We start from the raw sequence: 14,228 nt of genomic DNA, 5'->3' as shown, positions 1-14,228 counted from the left end.
TTCATTTCTTTTTTGCAACAGCTCATCAATTTACAACAACAATTTAATTACCTGCATGCCTTTTTCACTTGCCGTCTGTGTCTTTTTAAGCAAATGGAAAAATGAGCACTTTATTGCATTTCAAGTTAGATAATCCTATAGACTCACTAGTTTTATTATTCAGAATACTTTTGTTATTTCAATTGTTTAAGTCGTCGTTTTGAGTCTTCAATACATGCTACAATTTTTTTGCCTTGGTGTTTTTGACTTAGTGTTTTGGGGGATGCCAAGTCACGATTAGTGAAGATCGTGACTAATCATGAAAAACTCTTGCTACAATGACTGCATAAAAAATGTTTTTTTTTATTATATTACAAAGAAGCATTTAACTTGGACGTCTGCTTTATCATCTTAATTAGCCCAAGTAATTATATTTATATATATTACAAACTTAGTACAATAGCTAAAGAAATACAAAGCTAAAGATTTCAGTGCGTACTTAGTTTTAATTATGCCGATCGCTTAGTAGCTTCATTAACTCGGAAGTTATAATTACCAAACATCTGGCTTTTTTGGAAGCTGTATAGAGAAATTTATACGTCAAGCACCCGGAGGCAATGGGAGATTTCAAACGTGATATAAATAAATCGTACCCGCAATACTTGGTTATTGTACTAGAAATAATTTTATTATATATATTAGGATAACGTAATCAGCTTCAAGTGGCAACGAATCGCCTTAGAAATAATCATGGTATGGCTATGTACTCGGAGTTATCATTATGGACCCGACAGTTCCCAGAAACTTTGGAGCACTCAGTGGTTGGTTGAGTAGTAATAGAGAACCCCCAGCATTGTGGAATACTGAAAGCTATCGTCAGTTGAGTGTGAAGTAGCGAACGGGGCGGACATATGGGGTCCGATTTGTGATAAGTCGCGGAAATGGTGTGGATAACGCCGGGTCAAGAATAAATTAAACGGATATTACTAGAGAAATATAGTCTAGTGCAATAGTATAATCGATTTATGTTAATGGTGAAGTTAGTTTTCGATTAGTGTCAATTCCAAAATGACGAAAATTAAATATGAACTTGTTCCAAGTGAGGAACAAGAACCAAACGAAATGAAAAAACCTTTAAATTGTATAGTGAAAATATTATTTGTTGTCTTGGCGCTTTTTACCCTGGTCATTTATACCTTGAGCGGCGCAAATAATTCGCTGAAGAGCAATGCAGATCCATTTTCCCCTTGGAAATCCATGAGACTCCCTCTGGGTTGGACCAATAATCCTGGCGATCTGTCGAGTCCTTTGGATGCTAAGCATACAACTCGTAGTCTGAGTACGGTGAAACAGACAGAGTCTACCGAAGCAACCTATAGTAAAGTAACAGATACTGAGAGCACCACCGAGGATCAAACCGAGATAACTACCATAGCCCACACGGATGAAGTCGTAGAAAGTAGCACTTCATTACCAGCTTCTGGAGCACCAAAAACAGAGACTTTATATGCACTGGAAGAAAATGGAAAGAAATACTTCGTCAATAGCCCGCAGTGCCAAATGAGCCACCCAAATCCCTTCGCCAGCAACATCCAGCACATCTACAAGAAACATTCCTATATAGTGTGTGATAAAAGTCGCGATATGATCACAGTGAACTACAATGTAACGGACAGCACTTACAGGCTGCACAAGAACGAAAACTCCAGCTGCTGCTTCAAGCAGATCCTTCGAGCAGGAACTTCAGCCAATGCGGATCATAAGTACAAGTAAGTTTCAAAGGACATAGAGATGGACACTGAAGATGAGTATCCCGGCAGGCTGGGTCCTTGCGTTAAATTTCAGCAGGACTTCTTGGTGCCAACAGAAGTCAGCGCCATGATCACCTACTGCCGTCGGCCTCCATTCGATAAGGTGTCGCAAAAGGATGCCTTCAGTTTCGTGCATCCGCGGAAGGATCAGATCAAAAATCCCACAACGCTGCATAGAAGAAGGCCCAGCGTTTTGCTGTGGGGCATTGATTCCATTTCCCGAATGAATCTTGAGCTTACGATGCCCCGGATGTTCGAGTACTTGAACAATCAACATTGGTTCGAGCTTCAGGGATATAATAAGGTGAACAATAAGTTAAATTTCAATTCAATCACATGGATTTATTAGAACTGCAAACCTTTCTACATTAGATGGGCGACAATACTTTTCCGAATCTGATGGCGGTTCTCACGGGATTTAACAAGACCTACGCGAACGCACGTTGCCATCCTGAAAAGGTGCGTGGCCTGGATGCCTGTCCGTTTATTTGGAAGGACTTCAAGGACAAGGGATACACAACGGCCTTCGCCGAGGACTGGAGCAAGTTCTCCACGTTTGACTACTCCAGCAGGGGATTCTTCAATCCTCCGACGGACGTGTACGGCAGACCACTGGTCCTGGCCGTGGAGAAGGAGCTAACGACGTTTCAGCGGGGTCAGATGCCCTACTGCTTGGGCCGCAAGCCGGCTTCCGAGTACATCTATGACATGGGCGTGCAGTTCACCATGGTCAACCGGAACAGCACCTTCTTCGGCATGTTCTGGACCAACACATTCAGCCATAATGACTTCTCTATGCCCTCCGCCATGGATGAGAGGATGGTGAAGTACATGCGGACGTTGGACAAGAACGGCATAATGGATAACACCATCATCATATTCTTCAGCGATCATGGAACCAGGTTTGGACCATTGAGGAATTTGGACAGCGGTTTCGTGGAAGAACGCTTGCCCTTCATATATATCCGTGTGCCGCGTTGGATTCGCGAGAAGTACCCGAAGCTGCTGCGCAACCTACAGATGAACAAGAATCGCCTCACGTCGCCATACGATATCCATGCTACCCTGAGGCACATCCTGGAGCTGGACACTCCCAAGGATAAGCTACCTCGTCCCGATGGCTGCTCCAGCTGTCACAGCGTTTTCGAGGAGGTGGACTGGTCGAGGAATTGCTCACAGGCCGGGATCGAGGAGCACTGGTGTGCGTGCAACAGCTTCTCCGATGTGCCCACAACGGATCCCAGCGCCAGGAGCATGTCCACCCAGCTGGTGGAGGCCATCAACAAGTATGTGGCCAGCAAAAAAGGAACGGAACGATGCAGCCGCTTGAAGCTAAACCGAATATCCTCAGTCCAGAGAAGAGGAAGCTCCAATCGGTATCTCATCCAACTGAAGGCCCAGCCGGGTGATGCCCTCTTCGAGGCCACCGTCGATTGGGATGCCAGTGCCCAAAGGATTCCCGCTCAGATGCCCAGCATCAGTCGGTTGGACACGTACGCCGCAAAGTCAAGATGCTCGTCGGTTAAGGAGACCAAGAAGTACTGCATCTGCTGAGTTCCAACTGCAAACTCTGGACAACCGCAAGACCGCACAAAAAAGGACTCGCTACTGCAATCTTTCGGATCTCGGAGCCTTTGTTCTCCGGAGCAATGGAAACTTATCACTGGGGTGGATCTGTGGCCGGATGGTTAGTTGCTGGCAACTACTACTTTTGGCAAACGTAATTGCAGCTCGGCGAATTGTGCGAATGGAAAATTAGTTGACAATTACATGACAATTGGCAGATACTCGGGTAATTGTCGAGTGATTAGAAAAAGATACTGGCTCTAATTAACCCAAATCTTTGTAAATATTTTTTAAGCCAGTTGTAACAGCCGCTTAAGCAATATAAGTTGTATCTACAACCCAAATTATTGCTGCACAGTTTGCTTTCTATTATGAGGAGGGAAAACGTTTAATTCATATTAAACATAAATGCAGACAAAGAGCGAATCCTAGATAGTTTTAAAATATGTATTGGGTATCTCAATTCGATAAAAAAGTTAAAAATTGATCGCTTTAAGAGCGGCAGAGAGTTTGAACTTGAGAAAATAGGATAGTCTAAAACTAGGGGAATATAAAATCTAGTTAGTCTACTTTGCACAGAAAAGTATAGCCGACTAACTGAAAATATCACCTGGAAAACCTATTCAATCGAGATTTCCACCAATGAATGACTAACAGTGGCATGTGTTTTACTAATTCGGTGGTTGTCATATGATTTTTTGAAGACCTCCTATCATAAATGAAGTAAGCTTCTAAAGGTTAGTGGTTTTTAAAGGTGCTACGAACGGGGAGTGATGACATTTTCAAAAACTTATAACTTTAATCGGTTGCATTCAATTTGTTACCCATTTGTGGATAGGAATTTCTATGCATGGGGTAAACTAAGAGTTTCTAAAGTAAATAATAAGTTAAGTTAATTTAAATAATTTCAAAAGAGGTTTGCATATGGATTTCGAGTAGTAGTAGTACACATCCGGATTTAGTTGATAAAAATAAATAAAGGTAAGGGTATAAGAGCTTCGGCTTAGCAAAACTATATTCCCTCTTGCTTATCAATATGTTAGATATGAAAATAGAACACACAGAATTGCAAGGCCTAGATAATTACTTACATGATTAACAGTAAGCACCCGTTTGATTTATCAGTTAATAATGATAGATAAGTTTTCCATTAAATCATTGGTTGTGGGCTTAAAATTAAAAAAGTCCGATAAAGAATAATGAAAATGAATTAGTTTTCAGAAGTGTGTTTGCCGAGTTCAAGTGATATTTTGAGTTTCATTATCTTCCATTCATCCGTCAAAATGTCAAATAGCTTCCCCACTAAGAAGTATAATTTGAAATGAGATAATTGGTTTTATTTAAATATGCAAAAAATGAAACTCGTTGATAAGCTGCCATTTACGAGCTTTCCTCTCTTTTGCAAAGTAGCTAGTATGCTATTGTGGTTTTTGTATGCTGGCTATTCGGTGGTTATTTTCAATTAACAGTGTAATTGATACTTTAGGAACTCAGCGAGGGTTGCCACCAAACTCGTTTCGCAAAGGCAACTGTTATGAAAACAAATTTACGAATCAATCAAAACATACGAGCATCAAAACATATCAGGCTCAACTTGTTTTCCCATCGAAAGGGATGGACTGGAGTGGAATGGGATGGGATACGATGGGATCTGATAGGATGGGAGGGCTTGAGAAAAACATGGCAGCGGATGATTTCACCTCGGGGGCAACTACCCCGAACATCGCTAACAAAAGCCACAACAAATCAAAAACTATCACATTCATATTTGTATTGAGGATTTCATTATACACCGAAGATCAGATGCTCTTTGCTTAGAGCTTTAGAAAATCAGTTTACGTAATTAGCTATAATTTCATATGACATACATATGTCATCATATGGCACTGGATTACATTTTAGGATCGGACTAAATTAACCTGGGAATTTAATGGCAACCTATAGCATTGTCACTTATACACTTACCAAACATTTAATTCAGTATATGATAAGGGATCCTTCTTTAAAATTCCTATTATTTTAGTCAGGGTGTTCAGATACAATCATTAAACTGAATTCGAATCACGGCGAACCTTTTACAATTGAACCCGCGTACTTGTACTTCATTGCCTTCGTGGGCCTAATCTGGACCGGGGAGAGGGTAATTTAGGTGGGCCAGCGGATTTATACCTGGCCGGCGAGAAAGGGAAACGCCTATTAAGCGGCTCATTGCTTCCGAATGAGAATGGAATTGGGCCAGGCCAATCTCTTCGTCCTGCCAGACAGGGATGGCCATACTATCTGCTGGGATGCAAATGGCGGCGATGGGAGGTCCTTGAATAAATAGCTCGTGGATGCGCAGCCAGCTCAGCAGTAGCAACTCGACCATCACAGCGAAAGGATCGCGCCAGGATGAGTGACTTCAGCATTGAGTATATTTTGAACCGAGCCGGAGACAGATACGTGGGCACCAATGCCTCCTTGGGCGTCCTGCAGCGACTCCGTGCCAGCTTGCCTTTCCATCCGTACGCCCACCCAGCATCTTATGCCTCGAAGGAGTCTGGAGGATCTCCTCCAGCCTCGGCTGCGGAGGCTCAGATACCCGTCTACGACTGGCTGCAGTACACCCGTTACCATCCGCCCAAGTTGCCCAGAGCCCTCCGCCAAAGTGCGCCCGCGAAAAGGACTCCTGGTCGTCTGCCCCGCATCCCATTTACTCCGCAGCAGCTGCAGGCCCTGGAAAGTGCCTACAAGGAGTCCAACTACCTGAGCGCCGAGGACGCCAACAAACTAGCCGACTCCTTGGAGCTGACCAATACGCGTGAAGATCTGGTTCCAGAATCGAAGGGCTCGCGAGCGACGGGAGAAGCGCGAAAAGGACGAGAGCTGCGACTCCACCTTCTCATCGAACGCCTCCAGTCCGGAACCGGAAATGATCGTTGTAACGTGAGCTGGAGCATGATATCCACGAGGACTGTTTACTGTTACGAATTTAGTGGCTTTCTGTAAATACAAATAATAGACCTAAGTAGACCCATAAGCATATACATAGAACAAATCTGACAATATAAAATCTATTAATTTGAAAGTATTGGGTGTTTCAATGGTTTCTCATTTAAAACGTTCCAGCAATCAAAGAATATTTTGAACCACTTTTAAGCTGGATACTAACTTTGGTGTTAACTTGTAAAAACAACCTTCTAGACTTATAATAACAATTTTGCAAGGCCTGGTAAAAAAAAATTGGTCAGTCATGCAGAACTTTAATATAAAAGATTGTTAATATAATTATTATACAAACGCACGTTTATATTAGTTTACTCTTTTAACTTAGAGAGTACATTTTAGTACACACATATCTAATGATTCTTGGGTGTAACTTTTTTTATTTCGATTCGATTCAACGATTTCGAAGAAGTGCTTGTAGATATTTATTTTGGTTTGACAAATACATAGCTTTTTGATTTCTAGGAAATCTAGGAAATGAAGTATACCTAATTGATATGATGTATTGGCAGAGGTGTTTGGTTGAAATTCATTAAGGTTTGATAACCTTTTTGCTGTCTGGAAAGTACCTTATCTTATTTATATGTTTTTTTCAGTGATACTTGCTTAGAGTTCCCGAGAATCGAACGATTCAAGAAATCAATACAATTATAAGCAAACCGTTTCCTTTTCAGATTACAAAGTACCGTCGGCTAATAAATCGGTAATTAAATATATCTTTAAAAGTAAGGAAATTGATTGCTTCTGGATTTGTGCAATTTAGTAACCTTTCAATTAACAAATATAAGAAATCATGCACAGTAACACAAACATTTATTATTCGAGTGCCATTTTGATAAAAACACGTTTTTACACTTAACTTGAAAAAGTGTAAACTTTTAGGCAATAAAAAAAAAAAAGGAAGTAAAAGAGTAAATTAAATAAGAAACTGATTAATAATTTACCAATTTGCTTTAAAAAATAAAATCTCACTATATTATATAATTTTGTATTGTATTGTATAATTAATTAAAGGAACTGCAGTATTACTTATTAATCGCCGCCAGTTCATATCCATTTCACCTGAAACAAATCGAATATAGATTGAGTAATTTAATATTTCAATGCGGAAACTGGTTGACTTGACTGTTTTTTTTTTTTTTTCTCATGCCAACATCACATAATGGGATCAAAACTGCCGACCCCACAGATATGATAATACATACATAAATTTATATGTGTTGCCTAAAAATGAAACGCATATGGGAAAATACGCACGAAAAGGTGAATGAAAATGTGGAAATTCGCGTGCCGGAAAAACAGCAAATGGCGAAATAAAGACGAGGGGCATGCTAAGCCGATTTGGCAATTGTTGCCGTTGTTTTTATGGTCAAGAGTAATTTCTTTTTCCGCTGCCTTTGTGTGCAAACATTGTAAAATATCAGATTACAAAGCGGCAGTTCCTCCAAACCGTTTTTGGGGGAAACGATTTCGGATGCGTTTCCCAAGTCCATCTTCTGCCGCAAGGTCCGGCAAATGAGTTTACGCAAATCCAGGAGCTGTCTGCCCCTAATCCCGAGCAAATCCGATCATGGGCGTAGGCGAATGACTGGGATATCCATCCAAATCGAAGTGGACAACAGGAAGAGGGATATGCACGCGACACTTTGCTATCATAAGTGAGCATCGAAAGGTGGTCGCTGTCGAAGGGTTGAGAGTGATATTAAATGTCGTATCTGGTATCGAAGGATCATTAATACATCCAGCCCTAAATTATATATATACCTTAAATAGTTTATAGCCAAGGTCGTCTTTTCAAGTCTCCGAATTTCCATACAGTGCCCATCCACATCTTCGGAGGATCGTGACCAATCTAAGCCGCACTCATTAGACGCAGATAATTCGTGCAAATTTGTCAAATCGGCTTATGATTTGCATTCTATGAGCGAATGTTTATGTTACTAATCTAGTCCTGTTTGACAAACAATGCGGCAATATTTATTCAAATGGCGTAGAATAACACACAGCCCACAGTCCTCCAGGATTTCCTCTTCTGTCCTCCCTGCGGATCGAACAAAGGACAAGCGCAGGCGCATGGCCCAGATTCCGTAAATGGTTCATTTGTACTCGTAAGAAGAGGTCCACAAAAACTTGGTGAAAACGCTGAAGGTGGTTGCGGGTGGACTAGTTTTTGGGCTCAACGTAATACCTATTTTGTGTAGATTGCGGTAATCGGGGTGTGCTGGCTTAACGAGGCGTCAGCCAGACTGTCCTTTTGCGATCCTTTGAAGGAAAGGACACAATGGGATTGCCAATGACCATAGCCCAAGCTTCATTCGTGTAATATTGCAGGGATATTACAAGATTTTCGTTCTTCCAATAATTATATAATACAATTCAATTATTTACATGCTTTAAAAAGTAACTCTCATAACTCTAAAATTCAATTTTTAATTAACAGGTGGATTTAGGGAGTGATTGTCTAAGAATCAAATGGAAACTAGCCTCTCATATCTGTCAAGTTATAAAACTTAACAGTGTACGCTTTTGACAGCTTACAGGTAAAGAAAGCACATCTTGAAATATTTATATAGTTTTTATTAATTATTCAAATTTACGTACTAAATTTAAAAGTTGAGTTTTACAAACCTATAACGGACTATTATGCCAAATCTAATTAAAATTATTAGAATTGCTATACTGGTAAATTGACTTAAAGGTCCCCGTTTAGGAAGTGAGCAAAAATATATTTCGTAACAAAATTTAAATAAATAAATACACATGGACAACGATTTTAAACTTACTAAAGCCGTTACAAAATACTAAAGTTCGACAATATACCGAACCCTTTGAACAGAATTGACTGGTCACCCTCTAAGTTATCGATACAAGCAATCGATTGACCAGCCCTGCCACCCGTTCCACAATATTATTGCCAGACATTCTAGTAAAACGCACTAACGCCTGAAGCGATAGTTCGACAACAAAAATCGATAGGCCCATCGATACTTCTGCGCCATCTTTCTTTTTCGGGATCCGCACGCCAAGTCAAAAGGTAATCGAGTGATTTTTGTCGAAATATAATAGAAAATAGCCCAGTTAAAGCGAAAATACCTGTGAAATGTGTGTGCGAGCTATTGTTAAGTGTTCTGGACGCCAAGTGCCAACTTCAAAACGACCGAAAAAACGAAAAAATTGACTGAAACTCGGCACACGTGTTTCACCCCACAAGTCAATATGAATATCTCAATTAATAAATGCATGCGGCATGGTTACTTTGCAGAGCGAATCAACATGCAGCTGTTCGTCCGTGGACTAGAGACCATCGAGGCCCTGGAGGTTTCCCAGGAGGCCACCATTGCCGGAGTCAAGGTGAGTCCCCCCAAATGAGAGATATACAAATAACATAACCTAATTGTGTCTTCCCCATCTCCGTCCATTGCGGTCATCGCGAACGTAGAACCAACTGGCCCAGATCCATGGATTCAACGCCGAGGAATTCAGCCTCGATTGCGAGGGCATCACTCTGGCCAACGAGACTCCCGTGACCGCCCTGAGCTCCTTTGAGCTGGACCTCAACATTCCCATGCTGGGAGGTAAGGTGCACGGTTCTCTGGCCCGTGCCGGCAAGGTCAAGGGACAGACGCCAAAGGTGGAGAAGCAGGAGAAGAAGAAGAAGAAGACCGGCCGCGCCAAGCGCAGGATCCAGTACAACCGCCGGTTCGTCAACTTTGTGCAGGGCTTCGGCCGTCGTCGCGGCCCCAACGCCAACTCCACATAGAGGGATTTTGGATGAACAAGTGTCTACCTTTTACTCCAGATTGATATGATTGTTCATAAAGTAATTTCAAACCTTTAAACAAACGGTGTTGCGCATTTCGAATGGTTAAATCACGGCAAGCATTTGTTGGAGGAATCTCGTGCCTTGAACCATTAGAAATTTATAGATTTGCGGTAGTGCGCGGAATAGTAATCAAGTGTAACGTAAACTATTTAAAGTGAAGCCTTAATGCCACAGGTGGTGCAATAGTTTTGCTGAAGTTACCTGCTTAAATTAGACCACCGCATATGGCGGGAAACCAGTTTACTAGTAAGGTACATCAAATGGAGCTCTCGATTGATATTTTTATATTATGTTTGATAGCTTATTTAAATGTTTATTTAAATACGATTTTCATCAGCGTTATACATGCCAGTTACTGCTCATTCATTACACTATTCCAAGACAAGAGCTTTTAGGATTCGCCAGACGTCAGTTGGTGAACTGACGTCGTTTTCGACTGGCCCGAAAGCGACGATACCAGAACTCGCCACACACTATTAAAAGAGCGAATGTGAAGCCCAAGAGCAGGACCAGGAAGCACCCTTGCATGTCGTCCATGTTCACCTTGTGGTTGGTAACCTGGCGCTGGGCGCTCTTCCCGTTGCACTTGCCCGCGCTGGGCAAGTTCATCTGGTGCCAGCGCTCGATGAAGCCCATCCGGAACATGCTCTTGATGTGGCGGTTTACCAGGTGCAGATACGCACTCTGGGCCGGCACAATCATGGCAATCTGCTCGTCCACGAAGCTCTCCCTGCCCAAAGCAAAGCGGCACTCCTTGTCCCGCTCGAAGTGCCGCTGCACAATCAACTGCAGATTGATCCGCCAATCGATGTTGATGCGCTCGCCGCGCTTCACCGCCTCGATGTCCTCCTCTTGGGCGCTGCCGTAGATCTTCGCCCGTTCCAGGTAGTGTTTGAAGTCCTCCCGCGTTGTCGACTGAACATACCGCTCGAAGAAGGTGCCGTTCCGCAATCCATACTGTACAATGTCCTTGTGGTCCTCCAGCTGGTTCAAATAGTCCACGCCCGGTTGAAATTTGGGGAACGTGAGGAAGGCCACAAGGTTGCCGCAATAGGTGGTCACCAGCACGATAACCACGATCCACCAAAAGCCGACCACTAGGCGCCCACTGTCTGCTGTGGGCAAGTACATGCCTCCTGCCCAGGATAAGAGAATATGAAATATTCGATTATGCAGTTTTGTTCAAAATAATCCATCTTTCACACTTTATAATGTTTCACGTTGTATAGTAGTCTTATGAAGGTATAGTTTACTTGAGAAACTGATGCACTCACCCTGTTGTAACAAAGCTCCGAATATGTACCAAAAACAGCTCTTAACTGTGGACAGGCCCACGATGCGCATCTCTTTCAGAGGAGCGAGGCGATTAATGGCATACAGCGTGGGAGCAGTCAGCAGAATGATGCCCATTAGGCAGAACCAAGTCTCCACGGTGAAGGGAGCCGTGAACAAGTAGATGCGGGACACCTCATCCGGCTTGCGGGTGATGAAGGAGTACTTCTGTACACTAATGGGCTGGGTATAGTTAAAGGGCTTCTGGTCGGGATCATCCAAGGTGGCTGCCACGGCGGCGATGAAAAACTGATTACCCTGCACCATCTCCACCACGCGATAGGGTATACGAAAGGTCATGGAACCAACCAGCTCGTCCTGTGAAAATGGAGTTTCTTAAGGAGCTCCAATAAATGTAAAATGTAATATACACACGCTTTCATTGCCGCCCGCTGATGTGCTGAGTGAATCTTCTTCCTTCCATGAGGAGGCTTCGTGAAGGTAGTAGCTGAAGTTCAGGGCGCGACTCAGCTCCTTGACGATCTCCATAACTATGCCCTTGTGCTCCACGATGTCCCCATTGCTGTTTTTGGTAAGGATTTGCCAGGGTGGATTCTGCGAGCGATTTGAACCAATAATAAGAACTATATTCCTGGCTCAAAAACTCACGTGCACGGTCAGAATGTCCATGGTTATGTTGCGGAAGTGGTGCTCGATGTGCGGGAAGGCCAGCTCCTGGCAGACGAATCCCAGCACAGGTGTCCAATAGCCAATGTTGATGAACTCGAAGTTTCGGTTCTTAGCGTCGCGTTGGGGAGCTGCTAAGATATTGATATCGAGTAATTCTAATTTCGGAATAGAAATCGGACTGACTTGAGCGAAACTTGCGATTCTCCTGGCTTTTTCCCCAGGTAATGGCCGTCTCCACACGCCATCTCGCGCAGCTGGAGCACTTGGCATTGGTCTTCAGAAATTCCTGATCCACATAAGAATAGAATAATAAGAATAAGAGCAGGGTATTTGTCAACTACAATGTAAATTTCATATGGATATTTTATTTTACAGCGTATTTATCAACTAAAATGTAAATTTCATATTTGATATGTTAAAAACAAAAGAGAAAGTAACTCGACTATTAGATACCCGTTACTCAGCTAGTGTTAGTTTGAGGAAAAAATTTCAATTGGCAAGAAAAACATTAAAATCAATAATAATAATAATTAACGGGTATCATAATTTCTTAAAATTTGATACATTTAAAGCAGAGATATATGTATAGATTATGTACGTACCTTCATGTACCCTAAAATCTCGGACTGCTTTTCCTGCTTGGTAAAGCGGATGGCCTCCCATTCCTCATCGGAGATCTCACCATATATGGACTCCTCCTCGACGGTAATTTTGGAAATAGCGTCGACCAAAGCGAGACTAATTTCCGAGATCGTGCAGTTCAGCGAGTCCTGGCAGTTGGGTTCCGTTTCGTTGAGGGCGAAGGCTATGTTGGCTCCCTCATCTAGGTTTATGGTCACAGTGCCGGCATCGAAGTCCCGAGCCACCATGTCCAGCACGAAAATCATCCACTGATTGCCCACGTGAAACATGTTCAGGGTCTCGGCTATTTCGATGATGTCCTCGTGAAAGGCGGATATGACCAGGAACTGCTGGCGCATCTCCTCGTGCTTGTTGGGAGCGAATTGGGACAGAGCTTGGCGCAGAGCAACTCGCTTCTGTTGGCCCCTCAGGGTGTCGTTGATCTCGTAGAGGATCAGGGATATGGGGGTGATGTGGTTGGTTATACTTTCGTGCACAATCGATTTTACCAGAAGTGCGTTCTCCTCCACTGTCGGAATTAAATATTGATAACAAATTAAAATGACTGAATCGACGCTCTACCCACATATGGTTTGATCCACAAAAACCACGGCGGTCTTCCAATTTAGAATCTGCTGGACCTTGGCATCCAGAATAAGTTGAGGAAATTCATCGCCGTTCTCAACGATGGGTACCTACAAATCGATCTAGTTTAACGATTAAAGTTCCCGAGTATCGAAAGTCCTCCCATACCATTAGAGCTCTATTTAGGGGCAGCCTAGGACAGTCGGAATCCGTAATGGCGATCAGTAGAATCGAAGTTTCCTGAGTACTCTTGTAAAAGTTCCAAGTATTATCGCAATCCGTAACAGTTATGGCAGCCAAAAAATCTATGTTCTTGCATATTTAGTACTTCCTTATCTTTACAGTAGTTTCGAACCTCACCCTTCTTCAACCGCACTGCATTCCAGCTGAAATATTTCACGTTTATGCCTCCATTCCTGAGGTTCTCCCGTATTACGTCGCTCAGGATTTTCTCAAAATGAGCCAATATGTTCTCGCCATGAACGGTCATATACTCGTGATCCACCACAACGGCTGCACAGCCAACAAATCGTTTAATTTGATGGTTAATCCGTAAAATCCGAACTCACCCAGCGACGCATTGGCGCTCAGGAAGGACGAAAAGTCATTGGCCTCAGTGGGAACCAGGATAGAGAGCTGCAGTCCAGCCAGGAGCAGAAGGCAAGCCAAAGGCTGCATTTCGCCAGGATTCATCGAACACGACTGAGCAAGTGGAACCCCTCGAAGCTACGAGGATACCTCGCTGATAACAGCTAACCCAATTAAAACCAACCCACTGCTGGATTTCCGGTGAGCGTGTGCAGGTCCCATGAAAAATTGATTGGGGAGAAAGTGGAAAAGTCTGGTGATTGACGGTTTGCGGTTAGGCGTCAATAGGATATTCACATCTAATGCCA

At 42.9% G+C, this 14,228-nt stretch overlaps 4 protein-coding genes across 4 annotated transcripts; 3 read left to right on the top strand and 1 right to left on the bottom strand.

The window, feature by feature from the left end:
- Positions 1-850: 850 nt before the first annotated feature.
- LOC6727278 lies at positions 851-3,703 on the top strand. The gene is made up of 3 exons (XM_002102631.4): positions 851-1,748; positions 1,800-2,094; positions 2,163-3,703. Exons 1-3 carry the CDS (start codon positions 1,048-1,050, stop codon positions 3,342-3,344), a joined length of 2,178 nt encoding a protein of 725 aa, XP_002102667.2. The 5' UTR covers positions 851-1,047; the 3' UTR covers positions 3,345-3,703.
- A 132-nt stretch (positions 3,704-3,835) lies between these two features.
- On the top strand, positions 3,836-6,423 carry LOC27206451 (homeobox protein MSH-C). Its single transcript, XM_016175743.3, is given in 2 exon segments — positions 3,836-6,157; positions 6,159-6,423. Coding segments are annotated over 2 exon segments (537 nt in total). The 5' UTR covers positions 3,836-5,747; the 3' UTR covers positions 6,286-6,423.
- Positions 6,424-9,220: 2,797 nt separating this feature from the next.
- LOC6727276 lies at positions 9,221-10,180 on the top strand. The gene is made up of 3 exons (XM_016175744.3): positions 9,221-9,375; positions 9,604-9,692; positions 9,781-10,180. Exons 2-3 carry the CDS (start codon positions 9,615-9,617, stop codon positions 10,099-10,101), a joined length of 399 nt encoding a protein of 132 aa, XP_016033796.1. The 5' UTR covers positions 9,221-9,375; positions 9,604-9,614; the 3' UTR covers positions 10,102-10,180.
- Positions 10,181-10,500: 320 nt separating this feature from the next.
- Positions 10,501-14,184, bottom strand: LOC6727275 (ionotropic receptor 93a). Its single transcript, XM_016176335.3, has 10 exons — positions 13,902-14,184; positions 13,693-13,845; positions 13,501-13,637; positions 13,334-13,442; positions 12,729-13,276; positions 12,310-12,412; positions 12,106-12,254; positions 11,872-12,051; positions 11,439-11,814; positions 10,501-11,300 (listed from the first exon to the last, which is right to left on the bottom strand). Exons 1-10 carry the CDS (start codon positions 14,023-14,025, stop codon positions 10,573-10,575), a joined length of 2,607 nt encoding a protein of 868 aa, XP_016033795.1. The 5' UTR covers positions 14,026-14,184; the 3' UTR covers positions 10,501-10,572.
- Between the last annotated feature and the right edge of the window lie 44 nt (positions 14,185-14,228).

This window comes from Drosophila simulans, chromosome 3R, assembly GCF_016746395.2.
Source record: "Drosophila simulans strain w501 chromosome 3R, Prin_Dsim_3.1, whole genome shotgun sequence".
In the NCBI taxonomy this organism is placed as follows: domain Eukaryota; kingdom Metazoa; phylum Arthropoda; class Insecta; order Diptera; family Drosophilidae; genus Drosophila; species Drosophila simulans.
This window is presented reverse-complemented; position numbering and strand designations above follow the sequence as displayed.